Source organism: Triturus cristatus, chromosome 8 (assembly GCF_964204655.1).
Source record: "Triturus cristatus chromosome 8, aTriCri1.1, whole genome shotgun sequence".
Classification (NCBI taxonomy): domain Eukaryota; kingdom Metazoa; phylum Chordata; class Amphibia; order Caudata; family Salamandridae; genus Triturus; species Triturus cristatus.
In genome coordinates this window covers 279,024,318-279,046,828 of record NC_140591.1, presented here as the reverse complement: position 1 = coordinate 279,046,828, position 22,511 = coordinate 279,024,318, and the positions used below count along the sequence as shown (strand labels likewise).

At 48.6% G+C, this 22,511-nt stretch overlaps 1 protein-coding gene across 1 annotated transcript in view; it reads right to left on the bottom strand.

Moving 5' to 3' along the window:
* DDX10 (DEAD-box helicase 10) overlaps positions 1–22,511 on the bottom strand; it is an 867,511-nt gene that overhangs the window by 763,497 nt on the left and 81,503 nt on the right. The window contains exons 7-8 of the mRNA XM_085621530.1: positions 17,679–17,805; positions 543–705 (exon numbers count right to left, since the gene is read on the bottom strand). Coding sequence (XP_085477656.1) covers positions 543–705; positions 17,679–17,805 — 290 coding nt within the window. The remainder of the gene's footprint in view (positions 1–542; positions 706–17,678; positions 17,806–22,511) is intronic.

Below are 22,511 nucleotides of genomic sequence, written 5' to 3'. Positions count from 1 at the left end.
ATGTTTTATTAATGTTATTTACCCGTTTTGAAATACAGTGAATTTTTCCAGTACTGCAATATAAATTGGTGATGTACTGTAGGTGGTTTTGTTTTGAGTATAGGCATTCCATTAATGTGACTGTGTATATTTATCAGAGATAGGAATTCACAAAATGCAGTTTTTGATTGACCTCTTAGTGATGTCTTAGGCTCATATGCACAGTGGTAAATTATTTACACTCAGTCTAACACTTGTGTGTCCTAAGGCTTAGATTGTAGTGAGATCAATTTGAATATTGATTTTATCTCTGCACTTAAAAGTGCACAGCGATTTGAAAGTGAGTAGTTGATATCTGGATTATTCAATGGTGTGTGTTCATTAGAATTTGTCAGCAGCTGTTCATAATAAGAAATGCATGCGTTTTCAAGACTAAACATGAAGCTGACATATGGTGTACCCAAAAACAGTTTTGCTTTACTTCACCGCAAGCTACATCAGCAGTTGCTTTCGCCCTTGGGTTATCGCTTTAATTAAGAAACTTTAAAGTTATTGACACCTACCAAGGCCTCTTGCTGCAATATCGGTGGCAAACAGCACTGCTGCTTTCTTCCGAATGAAGTCGTTGTAGACTTCCATCCTCTTCATTTGCTGCTGTTTACCATGAAGAGCAAGTATAGGTATGCCGGGGCGCAGCCTGCAGAACACTCTGAACAAATACTGCACCTGTGTGAAAGGCAAATGAAAGAAACACATTAACATGTACTGTACAAATCCTTCATCATGCAATACAACATTTCAAGTATAAGAACCAACGTGTGTCTCTGTAAGGCATAAGCACTTTGGCACTAGAGGCGCTAAGGCTTTAAAATCTACAGCACTTTATACACAAGGTGATGTACTGAAGCATGTTGGCAGACAGGGGGCACACTACAACTCAGTAAAGTGCTTAGTTGCAAGAGTACTGAATTGCAGTGTGGCCTCTACTGGAATCATATGTGTATAATGCATGATGACCAAAGAGGTGTTCTTATCCAGACATCGCTGCCTACACCTAGGCATGCAGTGCAGGACATATGAAGAAGGGATAGAATGCATGCGCTTTACATTAAAATATTGCTCCACATGGCTGGAAGGGTAATGGTTATGACTGAGGCCTGCATGGGAAATGTTTTGATGGCATGCACAATACACAGCGGAAGGCACCCTTCATCTTGCTGAAATTTGCTTGCAGTGGACAACCATAGCAGTGTATGTGGCCCTTCCTAGCATCCCTGAGAGGCAAACGGTTCAGCTTTTTGGAAGAACTGAGCATTAGAGGAGCAACCTGCAGGAATGTACTGGTTAGAGGAAGCTATAGTATACATTCGGGACTGCACCCATGGGTGGCCTAGGAGTGGCCCGCTGGAATTCACTGGTTACGGTCAGCCATAGCGTAAACTCCAGGAAGTGCACCCATAAGCATAAAAGGAGCAACAGACAGAAATGCATTGGTTACAGGCAGCCATTCTATACGCTCAAGGGCATGCACGCTTACATTCTAGAGTAGCGACCTACAGGTCTGTTCAACATGGAGGCTCCCAAACTAATTGAACTTGGGATACTTGGAGAGAACCAAATGTGTCAATTCACAAATCAAAGGCTATGGCCTATGTGTCCCATTCAGTCCTTTATCACCAACAAGTAACAGAGAAAACCTCAGTAACTGATCACCAAGCTAAATGCTCTATAGAGTCCAACCATGAGCATGCCACATAAGCAACTGGTTACATGCAGCAATGTTGATTATTACTTAATCTTTTAGGTCTTTCTCAAGACATTATAGCTATCTAGCAGAGCAAATGTTTCTACAAGAACCTTAGAAGGACTCTGCTTTTAAGTGAAGCTTACTGGGTTTTTGTTTGGGCAATTGCATGGTAGACATCAACAGCAGTACACAAGTCTTTGTCCAGTGCACTAGGGTGAGAGAGAGAAAATAAAAAGCAACATTGCAGGACAGCCTTTTTTAAGCATTCCATTGTGCCTGAACACCAGTGACTGATGCACTGAACAGGGAGATGGAGCTCGAGCATCCGCTATACTCGTACAAGCGTGAGAAGTTGGAGCCATCATTTTAAAAAAATCACACTGGCGCGAGTGAACGATACTGTGGCATGCAAAGTCTTCGGTGGTCACGTCATAACCAGCACAAGGTGATTGACGTGTTTACGACACGTGACCTATGCACATCACGTGTGTCACAGAAACAACTGGACTGCCGAACAAGTCATAATTACTTGACAAGTGTCATTGGACGACTCACTTTGACGTTCCGTTTCAGGAAATCGGAGGAGTCAGCAGAGAACACACGTGCTTGGAATGGAAGTTGGTTAATGACTGAAATTACGGTCATATGCGGTGAGGAGTTGAAATGTGGCCATTCTGGTTCATTTAGCAGCAATATTGTGACAGACTTATGAAGTGAATTCTTCCCATCTTAACACCACATTTTGTTGTAAAGAGTCCAGGGTTTCTTCTTAGAATTGGGCATTGCTCTTTGACTATGGCTAATAATATAATCACACCACCATTTTTCCTATCTCAGCCAGGACCTCCATCAATACAGTAGGAGGATTGGGTAGAGATGATGGAGAACTATATCGTAGCATTAGACGGTCAGGATTTTTCTGCCGCTAGGAAGAAGACCCACCTTTTGAGTGTGCTTGTGAATAAGGGGCAAAGGATTTTTAAGTACTAACCTGTAGCAGTGGGGCCCAATGGCCAACCCATAACCATAAGGAGGCTATTAAACGATTAGAGAATATGTTTGCTAACGAGATCAATTTGGTTATGGTGCGCTACAAGTTTTATACCCAACCCCAGGCAGAGCACGAATCAATTGATGAATTTGTAGCAAGATTGAGGGAGCTTTCAACCAAACGCCGTTTTGGTACCATGAATGATGAATTGATAAGTGACCAGCTTACTGTACAGTGTACAGACAAGAAGATCCAAGATGGACTATGGGCAGCAAACGATCCTTCTCTCAAGGAAGCGAGACTAGACAAAAGTCACTGAAGAGTCCCAAAGGAGTATGAAGGAACTCAACAGAAAATAGAGAGGGGGTGACATAATGAGAACAGTCAGGAGGATGTAGTTTGTGTGGTAAAGAGGTGAGATGGGAAGGGAGCATCATTATCTGTGCCTGGAGGTAAAGGTAAGGAGTGTTTTAGGTGTGGCAGTGGTTACCATACAGTGGAATCTAAGAGGTGCTTTGCAATCAACAAGGAATGCAGGTGGGGCCAAGGGCATTATTCCCAAATGTGTAAAGATAACAGTGCGTGGGGCAAGGAAAACAAATCTAATGTGATGGGCGTGGAGGATATGAAGAACAATGTTTATGGAGAAAGAGCGTTGGTAGTGTGTGAAAGTGAGGATAAGTGGAAGAAGTATGCGGCAATGTGAGGAGACAAGTGAGACCCTTAGCGAAATTTATTGTGTGTGGGAAGGAAGTGGAACTGATGGGTAATGCAGGATCTATGTACTCCATAATTCCTAAGAAAATATTCAACACTGTGTGGAGTGGTGTTATGCTGTTGGCAAAAGGGGCATCAATCCTGCAGGGTATCAAGGGGAGGCCATTGACATTATGGGATAAATGGAAGGAGACATTCAACTTGGGATGCAATGTACTAAAAGGAAGGTGTATGTATCCCAGCAGGGGCCACCAATTCTGGGTTGGATGCATCAAGGGTAACTTTGTCTATGAGGGAAGGGGGTTAAAAAGTCAATCAATCAATCAATCAATCAATCAATCAATCAATAATTTGTAAAGCGCACTACATACCCGTGAGGGTTTCAAGGTGCGGGGGGGTGAGAGGGGGAGGTGCTGTTGCTATTGGTCGAAGAGCCAGGTCTTGAGTTATCTCCTGAAGGTCAGCAGGTCTTCGGTTTGTCGCAGGTAGAGGGGGAGGGTGTTCCAGGTCCAGGCGGCGCGATGGGAGAAGGATCTGCCTCCGGAAGTTGTTCTCCGGATGCGTGGGACCGTGGCCAGGGCGTGGTCAGCAGAGCGGAGTTTCCTGTTGGGTACGTAGAAGGAGAGTCGACTGTTGAGATAGGCTGGGCCGGTTTTGTAGAGTGCCTTGTGTGCGTGGATCAGGAGCTTGAAGGAGATTCTTTTGTCGACGGGGAGCCAGTGCAGGTTCCTCAGGTGGGGGGTGATGTGGTCGCGGCGTGGGACGTCGAGGATCAGGCGTTCAGAGGCGTTCTGGATTCTCTGTAGTCTGTTGATAAGTTTGAGCGGGAGCGGAGCATGCGGAGGGTGTTGAAACAGGTGGAGGAGACTGCGTTGACTTGTTTGGTCATGGAGAGTTTTGAGTCGAGGATGACTCCCAGGTTGCGTGCGTGGTCGGTGGGGGCCAGGGGGGACCCCAGTGACGTGGGTCACCAGGAGTCGTCCCATGCGGAGGAGTTGGACCCGAGGATGAGGATTTCCGTCTTGTCTGTGTTCAGTTTGAGGCGGCTATCCTCCATCCAGACTGCGACCGCCTTCATTTCCTGGTGGAGGTTGGATTTAGCGGTGAGGGGGTCCTAGGTGAGGGAGAGGATCAGCTGAGTGTCATCGGCGTAGGAGATTATGTTGAGGTCGTGCTGTTGGGCGATGCGTGCTAGTGGTGCCATGTAGACGATGAACAGGCATTGGATTGGAACGGGGGAGGCGGACTCTCTGAGTTCTGCCGGAGAGGAAGGAGGCGGTCCAGTCCAGGGCCTTGTCTCTGATCCCTGCGTCGTGGAGGCGCGTGCGTAGTGTGCGGTGGCAGACGGTGTCGAAGGCGGCGGAGAGGTCCAGGAGGATGAGGGCCGCCGTCTCGCCGTTGTCTAGCAGGATCCTGATGTCGTCTGTGGCGGCGATGAGGGCGGTCTCGGTGCTGTGGTTACTGCAGAATCCTGATTGGGACGGGTCCAGGATGTTGTGGTCTTCGAGGTGATGGCTGAGCTGGGTGTTAACTATCTTCTCGATGACCTTTGCTGAGAACGGAAGCAGGGAGATGGGTCGGAAGTTCTTGAGGCCGCTCGGATCCGCCTTGGGTTTCTTCAGTAGAGCGTTGATCTCTGCGTGCTTCCAGTTCTCAGGACAGGTGGCGGTCTTGAAGGAGAGGTTGATGATTTTGTGAAGGTGGGGTGCGATGGAATTGCTGGCTTTGTTGAAGATGTGGTGCGGGAGAGGGTCGGACGGGGATCCGGAGTGGATTGTTCCCATGGTCTTGATTGTGTCCTCGATGCTTACGTTGGCCCAGGTTGTCAGGGTGTCGTGGGCGGTGGGGTGCGGTGGGTTCGGTGCGGCGCGGTCGGCAGGGGTCGTCCGGGGTCTGAAACTGTTAGGGATGTCGGTGATTTTCCGGTGAAAGAAGGTGGCGAGGGAGTCGCACAGGGCTTGCGATGGTGGCATGTCGTTGGCTTTGGAGCTGGGGTTGGAGAGTTCCTTCACGATGGTGAAGAGCTCCTTGCTGTTGTGTGCGTTGTTGTCAAGGCGGTCTGTGAAGGAGGCCCTTTTGGCGGTACTGATGAGGTGGTGGTGGTTGCAGATGGCGTCTTTGAGGGCAGTGCGGCTGTCTGGCGTTTGGGTTGCGGTCCAGGCGCGGACGGGCGCAGACGGGCTTGCCTTAGGCACGCTGTTAGAAGGCGACCTCAGAGGAGCCCGGAGGGGGCCCTGACTATCCTGAGACCAACCCTCGAGGTATCGTAGCCGGGCACTGGCGGGAGACTCCTCAGGGGAGGAATCTCGTATCTAGGATCGTACACTCGGCACCACACGACAAAGAGACGCCACACCGTGAGTTCTTAAGAACAAATCTTTATCAAATCGGAGTCGTAGGATCTTTATGATCAGGAAGGCAAATATATACAAGTAGAGCACGGGCTCATAGAGTCTCGGGGGGGGGGGGGTAGGAGGTAGCGGGACAGTCTTTGAGGATATGGATCAAATGCAGGGGCGTACCTGGCGCACAGCTCACAATCCTCGAGCTGGGGGATACGCTTGTCGTCGTCGGGGTCCGGCGGGACCAGGAGAGTCTGTGGGAGCCGCGAGTCACTCAGCAGGGCTCAAGCACAAGTTCGGAGGTCTTACGATCTTTCGGGGAGCCGCGAGTCACTCAGCAGGGCTCAAGCACAAGTTCGGAGGTCTTACGATCTTCAGGGAGCCGCGAGTCACTCAGCAGGGCTCAAGCACAAGTTCAGAGGTCTTACGATCTTCAGGGAGCCGCGAGTCACTCAGCAGGGCTCAGGTGTTTCCAAAGGCGAATCCGCCGGATAGTCCCAGAGCACCCCTTGTTATAGGTCGACTCCTCTTTGATGTCCGGAGTCTGTGCAGGCAGGGGTCTTGTCACCTGGGGGTCGCTTGTTGGGGTTTCCTGCCATTGTCTTTTGATCCTTTCAGGGCCGGGTCGGGAGGAGTCCCAGACACCCAGCAGGCGTGGAGCCAGCCCTCGGGGAGGCCGGAGGGCCGATCGAAACCCACCTTCCCAGGGGAGCTCAGAGGTGCGATGGAAACTGCTCCTCCCTCTCTCATCCCAATGGGAGCGCGATGTCCTCCCGCCAGAGTGGCGCCTCTAGGCCAAGGTCGCGCTGGGGCCGTGCGGCCATCATGGTGCATGAAGTTGACACGCGGGCCCGGTGTGGCCGAAAGGAGGAAGGCCACGGACGGGGAAGTCCGGGTCGTGTGTGTGTGTGTCCTGGTGGGAAGGATCGGCTAGGCCGTGTGCTCGGGGGCTGCATGAGGTGCATGGGTCAGGATATGTGGTGCGGGGACAGGGATGGCAATGCCACGAGGCCGGGTCTAACACACGCCCGCTGCGCGGCCGCGCAGTGGCCGCCATATATGGGGAGGTGGGGAGGGAGGAGCAGCTGGGAGGCGGGAGGCGATGGACGGGTGGAGCGAATGGGCGCGGAGGGGGCGGGGCCGCAGGGGAGGCAGCGGCGGGGGAGAGGAGACCGGCGTGGGGCACGGACTCGAGGAGGGGGCACAGAATATGAAAAAGCACAAAATCAGAGGGGCACAGAAATACGAAATAAGCACAGAATCAGAGGGGCACAGAAGTCAGTGGTACAGAATAAAAGGGGGCACACTGGCGAGGGGTACGGAATCAGAGAGGGCACGGAAGCAAGCGGGGGCAGGGGGGCACAGAAGAAGTTACTCACCGACATGCTCAAGGAGGGTGTGATTGAAACGGTTGAATCGTCACCATGGGTTTCTCCGGTGGTTATCACCCAAAAATCGGATGGCCGCCTGAGATTCTGTCGATTTGAGACCTCTTAATCAAGAGATTGTGTTTGAGACATTTCCTCTTCCTAATACAAGGGACATTTTGAACATGGTGAAGGGTGGTAAGTACTTCTTAACGTTAGATTTGAGAAGTGCTTACCACCAAATTCGGTTGCATGAAAAATCCAAAAGACTCACTACTTTCGTCACCACTGAAGGAACGTTCGAGTTCACCCATATGCCGTTTGGCTTGGCATCTGCCGCGAGCCTGTTCTAACGGGTGATGACGGAAGTGTGAGCGGGAGTTAAAGATGTCATTTACTTTCAGGATGCTATTCTAATTATGGGGTAAACCATAGGGCGGCACAATGTCGCTTTAAGGAGGGTGTTGAAAACACTGGAGGACGTTGGACTAACGTTGAACAAGGACAAGTGTACATTTTTTACAGAGCAGGTAGACTACCTTGGGTATTCTATACCCAATCGAGGTGCCAGTCCTAACCACTCTTTTGGATGCCATTGGAAAGGCACCTGCTCCTGAAGAGACGGATCAATTAAGATCTTTCCTTGGACTTATTGAATGTTATTCAAAATGTGTAGAGAGGTTTGCTGACAAGAATGAGGGTTTGAGGAGATTACTGAGGAAGGGAGAAAAGTTTGTCTGGGGCAGGGAACAAAGCAGTTGCTTTGATAACATCAAAGCAGAAATGTGTAATGCGGAGTTTTAGCACTCTTTGATAAATTGAAGTCTGTCCTTAAAGTGGATGCGAGTGGCACCGGTTTAGGGGTGGTTATTTCACAAAGGCATGGGAAGAAACAGTTGCTTTTGCCCCGCGCACTCGCACACCAGCGGAAAGAAACTATTCGGTGATAGAGCGAGAGGCATTAGCTGCTGCATGGAGTACTTTCACGTTTACCTATGGGGAGCACGTTTTGTGTTACGCACGGATCATAAACCCTTGATGAAAATGTTATCTTTGGGTGGGGCAGGCAAGGGGTCTGCCAGACCAGCTAGGTTCGCTGCTAGGCTGCAAGAATATTTTTACACTAGAATTTGTGAAGGGGTGGATGAACATCCAAGCAGACTGTTTGTCTAGACAGTTGTTGGATTGGAAGACTGTAGGTGTTATGGCAGTGAAGATGTTTGAACTGGAGGGTGCGGTAGCGTCCATACAGGACGCGGTCCAGCGTGGTCTAGGAGCATTCACTATTGAACAATGGGCGGAAGAAATTGAACTTGATGTTGTACTTAAGGAGGTGTCTAGAATGATTCAGAATGGAGCAGCAAGAGAGAGTGCATGGTCACAAACCGTTCAGCCTTATTTTAGGGTTGCTGATGAGTTGTCCATTTGTGGGGTGAATCTTATAAATAGGGGTGATCACTTTGTTCCTCTAGAAAGGTTGAGACAGAGGTTGTTTGAGCTTGTGCATATGGGCCATTTAGGTCAAGGTCTGACTAGTAAAAGACTCAAAGGAGAATTCTGGTGGCCAGGCTTGGATGATGAAGTGAAGAGGTGGGTGGAATGTTGCTCCATTTGCAAGAAAAGTGAAAAAAATGAAGGTAGGGTGTAAGGATGTTGGAGGACATATAGAAGATCCAGGCAAGCCTTGGCATACCATTTGCCTCTACTTTATTGGCCCCACGATTGATCTGCCAGTGAATTTAAGATTTGCGGTAGTCATGGTCGATGTGCATTCCAAGAGGATCACTGTTAAATTTATGAAAGATGTGTCCACTATTGCTGTGAAGAAAAGAATTTTCAGGGAAGAGGGTGTTCCTGTGGTTTTGATAACTGACAATGACACCTAATTAACATCTCACCAAATGGTGAAAAACATGCACGGACCTCATTGTATATTCCTTGGGGTAATGGTAATAACTAAAAGTTATTACCATTTTATGTTTCTGCTTCTCGCACTGCGAGAAAGCAGTGGGTCGACGCTCCTCCGCTATAGTGGAGTAGCCACCACTGCTGTGCAAGCCAAGAGAGCCTCCTTCCTAGAGGTCAAGAGGGTGCTTCGAGACCAGGGTCTCCAAACCTTTTTAATCTTCCTGTCGAAAATGAAAATAATGCTGGATGGCGTCAAGCACTTCTAAGAGGAACCAAAAACAGCGTGGGAATGGCTGGACGCTTACAGACCGGGGTCGGCCCCACAGTCCCTCAGGTCGCAGTGGGTAAAACCAGGTGCAGGCCCAGGAAATGCTTTCCTGCAGCCAATTTCAGAGGGGGCCTGAAGAAACCGACTAGATCCCAGACGGAGAAAGATCGAGAGGCTGCAGTTCAGGCAGTGGCGGAGATTGCGGTGCCACATGTGTCGGACTCAGAGAATGGTTTTCCGTCAGTGTAGCAGTCCGTAGAATCGAAATCTGACGGTTTGACAGTGGACGGTGGGTGTCCCGCAAAAGTGACCCCACAATCTGTAGAGAACCTGATCTGAACTGATGCAACTCGGAGATGTTTGTTTACTGGGATTTGCCCTTGCCCAGCACTCCCCTCCCCCCTCCCCCCCTGCTGACAGTGGATTGATGAGGACCTTTGCCTTTGTAACCTGCCTCTAGGAGGCTATATGGTTTACCTGCCATGCCAATGACTGTGGGGGTCAGGTGAGCACCTCTTTCAATGGTTCTGGGACGACTAGGTGAGGGGTGCCTGAATGACCTATTAGGGGGTCATAGTTTTCTCCCGGATGACATGCGCAGCCAGGGCTAGAGAGGGAATTGTGGACTCAGATTACTTTTGCCTGCCCCTCAAACCTTAGCCCTATCAGAAGTCCGGAAGAGTCATGCTTATTATCAATCAATCAATCAATCAATCAGCTGATTGTTGAGCGCAACTACCCACGCGTAAGGGTCTGAAGGCGCTGCGGGTGGGGGTGGTGCAGGTTCCAGTCCATCAAGGAGGAGGTCTGTCGAAGAGCCAGGTCTTGAGGTTTCTTGCGAAGATGGGGAGCGATGCTGTCCGTCTGAGGTGGATTGGAAGGGCGTTCCAGACTCTGGCTGCGAGGAAGGAGAAGGAGCGGCCTCCCGATCTGGTCTTTCTGGTGCAGGGGACCACAGCGTAGAAGAGCTGGGCTGATCGTGGGGTCCGTTGGGGTGCGTGGCATTTGAGTCGGCTGTTAAGGTATTCTGGTCCGGTGTAGTGGAGGGCCTTGTGTGCGTGGGTGAGCATCTTGAAAGTGACTCTACCCTCGATGGGGAGCCAGTGGAGTGTGCGCAGGTGCTGGGAGATGTGGCAGTGTCTTGGCAGGCTGAGGACCAGTCTTGCGGCGGCGTTCTGGATGTTCAGTAGCTTGCGGGGGAGGGTTTTATTTATTCCGGCGTAGAGTGCGTTGCCGTAGTCGAGTCTGCTGGTGACCAGGGCGTGAGTGACTGTCTTTCTGTGTTGGAGGGGGATGCATTTGAAGGTCTTACGTAGGAGGTGGAGGGTGTGGAAGCAGGAGGACGAGACGGAGTTGATCTGGCGGTCCATTTTGAGCTCTGAGTCCAGGATGATTCCCAGGTTGCGTGCGTGGTCCGTGGGGGTGGGCAGGCTTCCGAGGGCGGGGGACCACCAGGTGTTGTTCCAAGCATCGGGGTTTGGGCCCATGATGAGTACTTCTGTTTTGGTGGTGTTTAGTTGTAGGCAGCTGTTTTTCATCCATTTGGTGACGGCTTCCATGCCTTCTCGAAAGTTGTGTCTTGCGGTGTTGGGTTCGTTAGGGTAGGGAAAGAATGAGTTGGGTGTCGCCTGCGTATGACACAATGTTGAGTCCGTAGGTTCTGACGATGAGGGCGAGGGGAGCCATGTAGACCTTGAAGAGCATAGAGCTGAGGGAAGACCCATGGGGGACTCCGCAGGTAGTTGAAGTAGGGTCCAAGAGGAAAGGGGGGGGGGTCTGACCCGCTGCGTTCTCACAGAGGAAGGAGTGGATCCAGTCGAGGGCCTTGTACTGGATCCCTGCGTCGAAGAGTCTGCGTATTAGGGTGCGGTGAGAGGCTGTGTCGAACGCCGCTGAGAGGTCGAGGAGGATGAGTGCTACTGTTTCTCTTTTGTCCAGTAGGGTGCAGATGTCGTCTGTTGCAGCGAGGAAGGTGGTTTCCGTACTGTGGGTTTTTTCTGAAGCCGGATTGGGAGGAGTCGAGGATGTTGTGATCTTCGATGAATGTGGCGAGTTGGCTGTTGATGGCTTTCTCGATGAATTTAGCTGGGAACGGGAGCAATGAGATGGGTCTGTAGTTTTTGAGGTCAGTGGGGTCCGCCGAGGGCTTCTTCAGGAAGGGGTTGATCGTGGCGTGTTTCCAGTCGTCTGGGAATGAGGCGGTCACCAGGGAGCGGTTGATGGTGTGGCGGAGCATGAGTGCGATGGTGTCGGCAGCTTTGTTGAAGATTTGGGGGCCCTAAGTGGATTGTCTTCAGTGTGTCTGTGTTTTTCAATCATGTTTGGGTGGCTAACTGTTACTGTACAGCTTTCGGGTTGGGGAGTTCGATGTTGGGGTATTTGTTGTTGGTCTTGGGGAATGCGGTGCGTACTGTGGTGGAAGGTGTAGGCGAGGGGTTAGTTTGGAGTCGACTGTATGGGTTTTATGTTCCGTTTGGGTACATGGCTGCTCTAAGCGCAGGACTCACATTTATGACATGGAACACCTGGGGGATGGGGTCTGCATCAAATCGGCATAACATCCACAGATATCAGGTGCAGAAGGGTGCACAGCACTATGCTGCAGAAGATCGACCTTACAGGTGTGGAGGTGGAGTGCCTGCGGCGTTGGTGGCGCAGCAAATTATATGCCACCTCCTACTCCGCTTATGCCCGAGGGGCCTTGGTGTGGATTAGGACTGGGACCCCTTTTGAGCTGGAACACTCCTCCATAGATAATGAGGGGAGATACGTCTTGGTCAAGGGCAGGCTACTGGGTAAGGAAATCACACTAGGGAGTGCAAATGCACCAAATCTGGGCCAAGCAGCGTTTTTCCTGTCCCTCTTGGCACCCCCGAGACACCTGACAAGTGATGATCTGCTCCTGGGAGGAGACTTTAATTGTGTCACTGTCGTATTGTTCGATCGTTCCACACCTCCTCTACCTGGGGCACAGGCCAATAGAATAGCAGTAGGCCTCCGTAACTGGTTACGGCACTGGAAGCTGGCTGACATCTGGCGAATCCAACATTGGGTGGAACTGGATTAATCCTACATTTCCCAAATTTACGCACTTTATACTAGATTGGACAGATGTGTGTGTTCCGGCACTTTGAGTCAATATGCAACTTACTTTGAATATCTTGGCCGCACTTTTTCTGACCACAGCCCGTTACTTCTGGGGGTCCATCCAATTGATGTTCGCACAGTGATTCCCACATGGAGACTCAACCCGTCGGCACTTTAAGACGCCTGCTATTGGGACTACCTACAAGCTGTCATCACAGGGTACTTTGATACTAACCAGGGCTCGGCATCCAGTGGCATTTAAAGTAATGTTCCGCGGACAATGTTTGGGTAAGTCGGTGGGAGTCCGAAGGGAATTGGATGGGGCGTTGCGAGTTCTGGGTGGCATGCTCCATGTCTTGGCTAAGGCCTTAGGGGTGGATCCATTGGCTCACAATAGGCTCCTTGAGGTGAAGGAGCGGTAGTATAACCTTACACTAGAGCGTCTGTGATGTCATGACTATAAGAATGAGGTGGCCCGGACTCATGAGGAGGAAATGACAGTCAGGGTTCATTAAACCAGAGACTCGAGGCATCCCTATCACCCAACTTTAGGCTGCTGTCGGTGTGTGCGCCTACTCTCCGGGGACCATTAATGATGAGTTTTGGGACTACTATGAGTCACTTTATTGCTGCCCAGAGCTACTTCTGGTGGGTTTGCAGACAGATTTTACAGACTGGTAACCACTCCTGACTTTACCTTATGGGACCAGGGTGGACCTTGGGGGTTCGGTGACTGTTCAAGAGATTAGGCATGCCATAAACAAAATGGATACTGACATAACCCCGGGCCCTGCATGGACTCCCTGCAGAGTTTTACACCAAATTCATGGGACCACTGGCCACAAAACTGGAAGCACTTGATAGAGTCGCTGAGATTGGGAGCCTTGCGCAAATCTATGCGAAACGCACTTGTGGTGCCCCTTCCTAACACCAAAGCTATGGGTGCACCTACATCCATGTTCTGGCCTCTGTCCATGCTCAACATGGATTTCAAGAGCCTCTCGATTGCTGCCCCACATGCCAGCTCTGGTACATAGGGACCAGAACGGCTTCATATCAACCAGCTGTCCCCCCTTAACCTCCGACGGCTCTATCATATCTTATATTACCCTGCAGTGTCGTCCTTACCGGGAGCAATGCTCATGTCGGTGGACATTGAAAAGGCCTTTGACACGGTTTGATGGGACCTTCTAATCGCGGTCATGCATCGCGTGTGACTGGGAGAGGGCTGGGTCATATGGGTCACATTACGGTATTGTAACCCGACAGCAAGAGCCAGGACAGGCACTTGGGTCTCCTGTCAATATGATAGATTTTGGGGAACAAGGCAAGGTTGCCCATTGTCATCCCCCCCTCCCCCCCCCCTCATGTTGGCCTAGGCAATCAGGCCCTTGGAGGACTTATTTCGTCAGGCGAGCAGGGGCTGTGATATTGTCGTGGATGGCCATAAACACATCCTTTCACTTTATGCGGATGACCTTCTGCTTTATCTGACTGACGGCCCTGCTAGTGCCCCAGGTGCACCCTGATGGCTGGAGGATTTTAGGACACTCTCAGGCCTATAAGTCAATAGGGCCAAAACCTCAAAACCTGCCTATTTCTGGTTAAACAGGGGGCCCAGCAACCTCTGGACTATCCTCCGGTCTTGACCTGGTCCCCTTCAACTTTTAAATATCTGGGTATTTAGGTGCACCACAGTCTGGAAGATTTAAGAAGGCAACTTGGGAGGGGCACTCCAATCCCTTAAGTCTAGCTTTACTTTCTGAAGGTCCTCACCGCTGCCAATCATGACCCAGATATCTGGCTCCAAAATGGTGCTGCTCCCCCACTTACTGTATTTCTTCACAAATCTCCCAGTTAAAGAACCGGTCACCTGATTCCGACAGTTAAACATCCTGCTCAGAGAATTGATCTGGGATGAGGGCCGTCATAGAGTTTCCCTCTATCTTCTGCAGTGTCCGCCAGGTGAAGAGGGACTGGGGGCTCCAGATTTAGAGCTGTACTTCTTAGCAGCATAGTTTCAGTGGGTCGCCTGATGGGTTGAGGAGGACCCACACAACAAATTGGACCTTATGGCACCGACACCCCATCCGGAAGTGCTGCTGGCTTGACAGCTCCTAAAAGCAGTGGTTATTCCACAACCTGGTACCCTGTTGATGGTGGCCCTAAAATGTTGCCAGCGCTGCATAATGAAAACTAGAAACGTGCCACTTTATGCCCCTGCTTTGTTGTTGGTGGGGCTGCCTCATGGGGATCCTATTGCCCTTTTCACAGTCCCGCAAATGTCGGACTGGACAGAGGCATGCATGGTGTCGGTGGGGGAGTCTTACCATCTGGGCACCCTTATTCCCTTGGAGGAACTAGAAAACCAGCACACTTTGCCCCTGGGACTATTCCTAATCCATGAAGCCAGGTGCTGTCCTCTGAAGCTCTCTGGGACCTTGGCCCTGGAGCAGCTGGTGCCCATGCAGTATTCCAGTTGTTGTCGGCTATGGGGGGTCGGCATGGCGTCTAGTAAAGTGGTTCTACAAGGCCCTCAATGAAATGGTGCAGAGAACTTTGAATAAGGTGGGACGGAGTGCTGGGTCGCGATCTCACAGACCAGGAGTGGAGTAGGATATTGGGCTTTCCTAATAAAGTCTCCAGAAATATGAGACTGAAATACATTGAATTTAACTATGTCCACATGACCTACCTGACACCCCATCGGTTTCAGGTCACTTATGGATGGGAGCCACCCAGACGCAGACTTGTCACATGACGTGGAGCTGCCCCACTCTACAGCTGTTCTGAAACGTGACAGTCCTCAGATTGCACACTGCACTGGGTCGCACTCTTCCGTGCACAATTTAGACTTGCCTCCTCGGGGTTCCCCAGACCCAAAGCGTGGAAGGTAGACACTAGGTTGTTGGACCTGGCACTTATGTTATAAAAGAGACGAACTGCAATGGTGTGAAGTCTGTAGTGGGGACTGTTCTGGGGACCTGGGTGGGGGATGTTACCACGTGGACTAGAGATGTGGAAAGGGCCTTGCTTAGGGAAGACGCATGTGGGGTGCGTTGACTCCCAATAGCTGGTCTGTGGACAGAGGTGTTGGAGAGCGGGGAACACCCAGAGGAGGATGTGGAGTCAGAGCCCGAGGAGCAGGATGAGCTAATTGATGGAGTTCAGGGCATGGACCCAGGTGTTTAAGTAGGCGTGGGTGCACACAGAGGAGAACTGGCCCCCTTCTATTTGGGGTACTCCGCCCCCCACCTGTTATGATATCCGAGTGCCCTTGTGCCACTCCCCCCACCCCCCTCCTTTCCCTGCCCTCTGGATGTGGTGAGACTTCCCTGATACATTACAGAGTTCTCGGCCTGCTGATACCTGCTTAAGTGCGTCCTCACTGATGTTACTCCTCACATGTAGGAAATGCTCACCCTGAGACAGTTCACTCACCCTGAGACAGTTCGCTCAACCTGAGACAGTTCGCTCACCCTGAGACAGTTCGCTCACCCTGAGACAGTTCGCTCACCCTGAGACAGTTCGCTCACCCTGAGACAGTTCGCTCACCCTGAGACAGTTCAGTTTTTTTCAGATGTTATTTTAAATGTTTCCCCCTTACCTCACTCCTGTCCCAAGGGCTTACGGACCACAGCAAGTTTTATACAATCACATAGGCTCTGCTTAGGCTGAGTTGGCAAACACATTACGCGGCAGGCCCAGACCGTTATCTGGACTATTTTAGTCAGACTGTGTATTGCTAGATCTTTCTGGGTCTGATCACGAGAGACTTTGATGCTTATTCCTATCTCCTGCTATGTCTTTGTCTCACATGCTCATTACTTGTTATTGGACCAATCTCGCTGAGGCACAGTCGTGACTAATGTGTATTTGTTACTAGCAAAATGCCAATAACATGTTTAAAAAGACAAATAGGAGTGCTGAATGCTTCAATGAACATGACCGTATGATTAAAAACGATATGCTGATGTACTGTTAGGAAACCAAAATGTGTCAACAAAAGAAAGGCAGTGCAAATTCCTTTACAGGAGTGCCTTGGTCTTTGATTTGCCCGGAAGCTGCTTGCTGTTTCTCTTTATCATTGCTCAAATGACCACACTGTCAATTTATTTATGCTCCTATCTTTGTGGTTACAAACTATTCCAGCAGTGCTATCCATATGTAAGATAGTGGAACTGGGAAAACAATTGTGGGAGTCTATTTTTTCAACAGAACAGGCAAATCACCCTATAGGAGAGGATGTAGAGAATTTTCAGAGGTTTCTTTACTTCCTCCTTGCGCTTCCTTGCTCATCACCCCCTAAACAGACAGTACAAACGTCACAACTCGATGTTCATTCTAATAGCTGGACAGAATTTGCGCTTATGTATACACTACTCATCCCTTACCAGAAGTCAAACACAAAACCCTCATCATCGTGCATGCACACCACCCCACAATTTGCACTTTCCTCTTTTGCAACTCACTCTCATTACTCTCTGCACTCACCATTATTTCCAGCATTTGTATAGCCCTTCTAATCCCGGACAAGGGCCCGGAGTGGTAAGGGTTGGTCGAATACAACACCACCCAGTTTATCATCAATGGTTTGTACACTGATGTGCACATTAGCCCCAACTTGAACACCTGATGTGGACGATGGCCAAGAGCATGGTAAAGGATAGTAGATGCTGCCCCACAAATTTAATAAACGCAGCAACCTCGGGTTAGACACTTTGGTCTTGACTGATGATTCCTCAAAAGGTAAGCGTAAATAACACTGATAGGGAGAGAACCGTTTCTCACATATTATCTGTGTGTTTAGGATCAGAGCTAACACTTGTTTATGTTTCCTCTGCTTCTATTATGATCCCTGTAGGACTGCTTCTTCATGTCTCACTGATGACACTTTTCTTTGCGTTTCTTCCTCTTTACTGGAACTTAAAAAATATATCTTTTATTTAAAAGCTGTTGCATATAATACCGGGGGAATCGGAGTGGAAGTTTAAAGTTATATTGCCAGAAGACTGCTACATAAGGCTTTTATCCTGAGGATGAGCAACAAATGAAAATATCTATGATCAACAGCTGTAACAAAAATAAAAACACAGATGTACTCTTTTACTTAACTGAATTATTATGATTTCACAAACACAAACAGTTCTGTGTATCAGTTTCATACAACATGCATAAATGTAAACAAGGAAAGGACTTAGAGCATTTATCAAAGTGCAATCTTAAGAAACAAACAAAAAGTTAACAACATGCATCAGTGATGTAACTGTACCTCTTTGCAACTTGCAAAAAAGACGATGCTCTTTTTCTTCAGGTGATTTCGTATGAATGAGTACAACATGTTAATTTTTTGAGATAGTTCACAAACTACATAGTTTTGTTCCAAAGTTGCTGGAGTACTGAAAAAAAAGAAGAAAAAAAAGAAGAAGATGTTCTGGTCAGAAAAACACATTTTATGGCGAAAAGTTGGATAGTTCATAAGGTTGCCTGTTACATAACAGACAAAAACAACTGGGTGACAGATTTCTACTCTGAGACTAACAAAATTTGCCAAGTCTCCGCGTAGTCTTTTAATGCAGACCCTACATTATATCCATCTTCACAATTACTTTACTGTTTTCATTTCAGACCTTTTTAGTTCCGGTGAGAGCCGCTCTAGTGGTCTTCTAGATCTCACTTAAAAGCATGGAGAGGGGATGCAGATATTACGTACATGATTTCATAGATTGTACTTTGAAGTCCTGATTGGCTAAGCATTCTTTGTCATCGTGCTGGCCAACAACCATAGAGTGGACATGTCATGGGAACCCCACACTTCGTTGGTTGAGCCCTTCAGAGCAATGAACTGCCAGCAACATTTTAGAATTAGTTATTCTTTTTATTCTTTGTTTCAAGGCTCTAATGAAAGACGGATTCCAATACTGGGTTTTGTACTGCAGACTGGAACAATCTCTTCAAGATCATCTCCTAAATCAGTTACAACACTTAAATCGTTGCCTTTCCCCAGAGTGCAAACTCACTATTTGTTTTTATTACAAACTGCCTGTATTTTACTCACTATTGGATGGCCACTGGATGATCACTATTGATACATCAATACTAAAAGACTATAAGAACTCGCAAGCCTTCAGAGGAAGATGGTGCACTCATCATGCACTCAGGCACCTTATTTTAGAATGCGGCTCTAAGAAGTTAGATTATTATATAATCACAAACCTTGTATGGGTGAGCCCTCAAAGTCACTAAATTATCCTGAGCTCAAAACCCTGGTATGGCACAGAGCAGACAGGATTGACTTAGGGCGTGAATTACTTACGCAGTACCAAAATAGCAAAGAAATCAAAATGTCAAACAATAAAAAACCCAAATCAAATTAGAAAAATAGAGGACACTTTAATAAACTAAAATTACAACAAAATTACAAAAATCCAATTTGGGGAGCTGGAGATATAAAAGATTTAGGGGAAAAGTGTCTCTTTATATAGTGGACCAAAAAGAGGTATTCTGTGCAAAGAGTCCAGGCAAACCCCAATAGTTTTACAGAAGCCGAAATTACCCAAATGCTCTTTTTTGTGGTAGTGTGGGAGAGCGGTTAGGCTTATCAGAGGGCCGTGCTAAGCATTTATTATACACACAAAGGCAGTGAGTGAGACATACACTCAATAACGAAATTCGGCAACATTTTATAAAAACATTTTTATTTTTATTTGAATTTAGATACCAAGATCGTCGGAATTGGGTAAGTATTTTTAAATTTATGAATTTTTATACCTTTCAAAAGTCGACAGTGCAATTTTTGGAGCGGTATTGTTATCATAAGGGGGAAAAACATATACTGCATTCGGCACTTGTCAGCGACTTTTCCGGAACTTAAGGTGAGTGTGGGGCAAGGTCCAAGGCAACACCAGCAGATCACCTCGAACAGCAGTCCGTGTGAACCCACAGGGGGGCTCAGTCCTTGAGATGCTCAGGCACATAGGTCCACTTCTCCTCAGGCTGTAGGGCTCGGGTGAGGTGCTGTCTTTCGGCGTCGGGTCCGTGCTGCAGGAGATGCTCGCGGTTGAGGGGGCCAGCACAAAGAGGTTGGGAGTTCATTAGCACGGTCACCGCCCTCTGACTCGAGCTGTGGGGTGCAGGGGTAGAGGAACTTTGAGGTGTCGCATGGCGACGGTCGGAGATTCACTCTGTCTTGGTTCTGCAGAAAAGGGGAAAATAGGACAGGTGGGCCACTCTCGATGTGGGTCGCACTGTCCCTGGAGTCCCTCGACATACAGGTCGGTCTTCCTCGGCGTTTGTGCCCGGGCTGGACACAACAAGCCTTGCTTTCTGCAAGGGGTCCGGTACCCCAGGCACTGTTACTGTGCGGCTCAAGTCAGTCCTGGCGTCCCCACACTTGGAGGGAGGACAGATCTGACCTGTGGGAGCACGGCGACCTCTTCCTGGGTGGCTACAGCGTCGGTAGACAGCAGGACCGTCAACTGGACCTTGCTTCTTAGTGCCTGCTAGGAAGTAGCTACCCTACTCCAAGGGAGTTCTCTGGCGATTTCTGATGCATTGGCAGCCCTCTGGGTTTCTAGGAGTCTGCACAGCAGCAGGACAAGTTGGTTTCTCTATGAGGGTCGGGAGCAGCAGGCAGGCCGACAGGGTTGGCCCCACGACAGTCGTTGCTCCACTGTTCTCGTGTCAGCAATCTTCTTTGTCCACTCCTTTTTGCCCGTGGAATCTGAAGTTCTGGTATCAGGGGTGCCACCTACATACTGTATTTAGGGTTGTTGCAGGGACTGTCAGGTGGTAGCCAGTGGGTTACCTACCTTTAGGGTGACTACACCCTATATATGGCCACTTCCTGTGGGAAGCAGGCATAATCCTGACCCAGAGGAACTAATTCCACACAAAAAACAAGATGGTGCAACTTTCCTAGTCATGTGCACATCCTTCAGGACGGTACTAACCTGAGCCTGAACACACCGCCTGACTAGCTAATTTTACCGCCTGGCCTGGTGCCAGATGGACCCTGGGCAGGGTTGGCATTTCCCCTGTCTGGGGGAAGCCTCAGGTCGCATATCAAAGGCGACAGAGGCCTTTGAAGCCTCCAGCCTTGATATGCTGGAGGAGGTATAATCACTTCCTGCTAGAGCAGGCATTGTTTCTGTTCTCGGAACGTGATGCTCTAACCTCCTAGGGGGGTCAAAAACCCATCTGTGGTGGCAGGCTGGTCTAGTATGGTTCAGGGGGTACATTTAAGGTACCCTCTGGGTGCATGCATTAATAAATTAATCACAGGAACCAGTGTGGGTTTATTAATACCAGATGTTTGATACCAAACACCATAGGTTTCAGTGTAGGTTTCAATGTAGCTGGGAAACTCGTTTTGACCAGTGCCCAGTACATACCGTAAGATGGCCTCCCTTTTCACTTGTACTATCTAGTAATTGAACTGGACAGCACAGTGGCATATCTGCTCATGCAGATATGACAACACATGTAATATACTGCACCCTGCCTTATGGCTGGAAGGCCTGCTGTAGTGTGACTTACATATATTTCATGCAGTGTTGGGGACATGTGTGCCATGTCTGGTTTTCACTTTTGTCTGCACCATTTCACACACCCTGCAATAGTAGTCGGCATGAGTCTGGTGGTGGGTCCCTTAGGGTGGCATAATACATGCTGCAACCCTTAGAGATCATCTTTCGCACCCATGCTCTAGGTACCAGGAGTAACATTTACAAGGGACTTACATGGGTGCTAAAGGTCTTGCCAATTGTATCCCAATTGCACATTTACTTTGTTTTTGGGAAAGAACACTGGCACTTGGGACCTGGTTATTAGGAACCCAGTGCACTTCAGTCAAAGTTGCATGAAATACCAGGCAGAAAATGGGGGTGACCATGTCAAACAAGCATTTGCAATGCAATCGGTCTCGCATTTGTGAGTTAGAGCTATTGGTGTTATAATGTTATTGTATTTTTACTTATGTTTATTGTTTGTAGTGGAGTAGATGTATGTTGTTTGCAGTGGAATTATGTGGTTTAATTTGGATTTGTTAGTTGTGAAATTGTGCGGTGTGGAATTGTGTGGTGTGTAGTATATTTGTATATTTGAACTATGCAGAATGGTGAATAGATAAGGGTGAGAGTTGTATAGAATAGATAGAAACTAAGATTGAGAGGGATAGGTAGTTTGTGTATGAAGTGGGGAATGAACTCTAGATAGAGAAGTATAAAGAGTGTGTGAGCTAGAGAGTATGAAGGGGTGAGAAGGTTATAGATTCAAAAAGAGGCTGCTCTTGTGTACGCAGAAGACACCGAAAGAAGAGGAGGAGAGTGGGTGTTTGAGGTTTGGATTTTTCTAAAAGTTAAAGTAAAGAAACTGTCTGAAAGAGCTGAAGTGAGCCAATGTGAGAAATGTTGGATCAGTTTGTGCATGTGCAATGGAATTATGTGGACAGTATTTATAAAGTATTAAGTGTAGTGGACTTGTGTGTAGTGGCATTGTGTGTCTTGTTTTCGAGTGTATTGAGTGAAATTATGCAGTGTGGTGTTGAATTATGTGCTATGGTGTGGAATTTTGTGGTGCAGATTGGCTGTATGTTGTATGTAGTGGAATTATGTGTTGTGGAGTTGAATTTTGTGTTGTGGAATAAAATTGTGTGGAGTTGAAATGTGTTTTTTGGAATTGTGTGACATTGAGTGAAATTATGCTGAGCGAAATTATGTGGCATGGTATGGAGTGTATTAACTGCCACCCTTGACCTTTGCGTGAGCCTGCCTTTAGCGCTGAGACACTTCCGTAGAGGTAGCCGTGCGCTTTAGAAATGGTTACTACATTACATTATGTGGAGCTACGGTATGTGGTATGGAGTAGGCCTGGGCGAAAATTCCGTTCCACTTGCGGAAATTGCGATAATTTGACATTTTCGTGTTCCGCCGAGAGCGCGGAAATGTAAAAATTTCCGCAATCCGCATCTTACCGGAATTTTTTTTCTTGCTCGCGCGGTAAAAAACATACATTCTCGCGTGCGCCTTACCTCAATCCCCGCGTTCGTCGACAAGTTTTCCCGATCCGGTCACGTTCTCGACGAGATGTTGGATTGTTGGTAGCC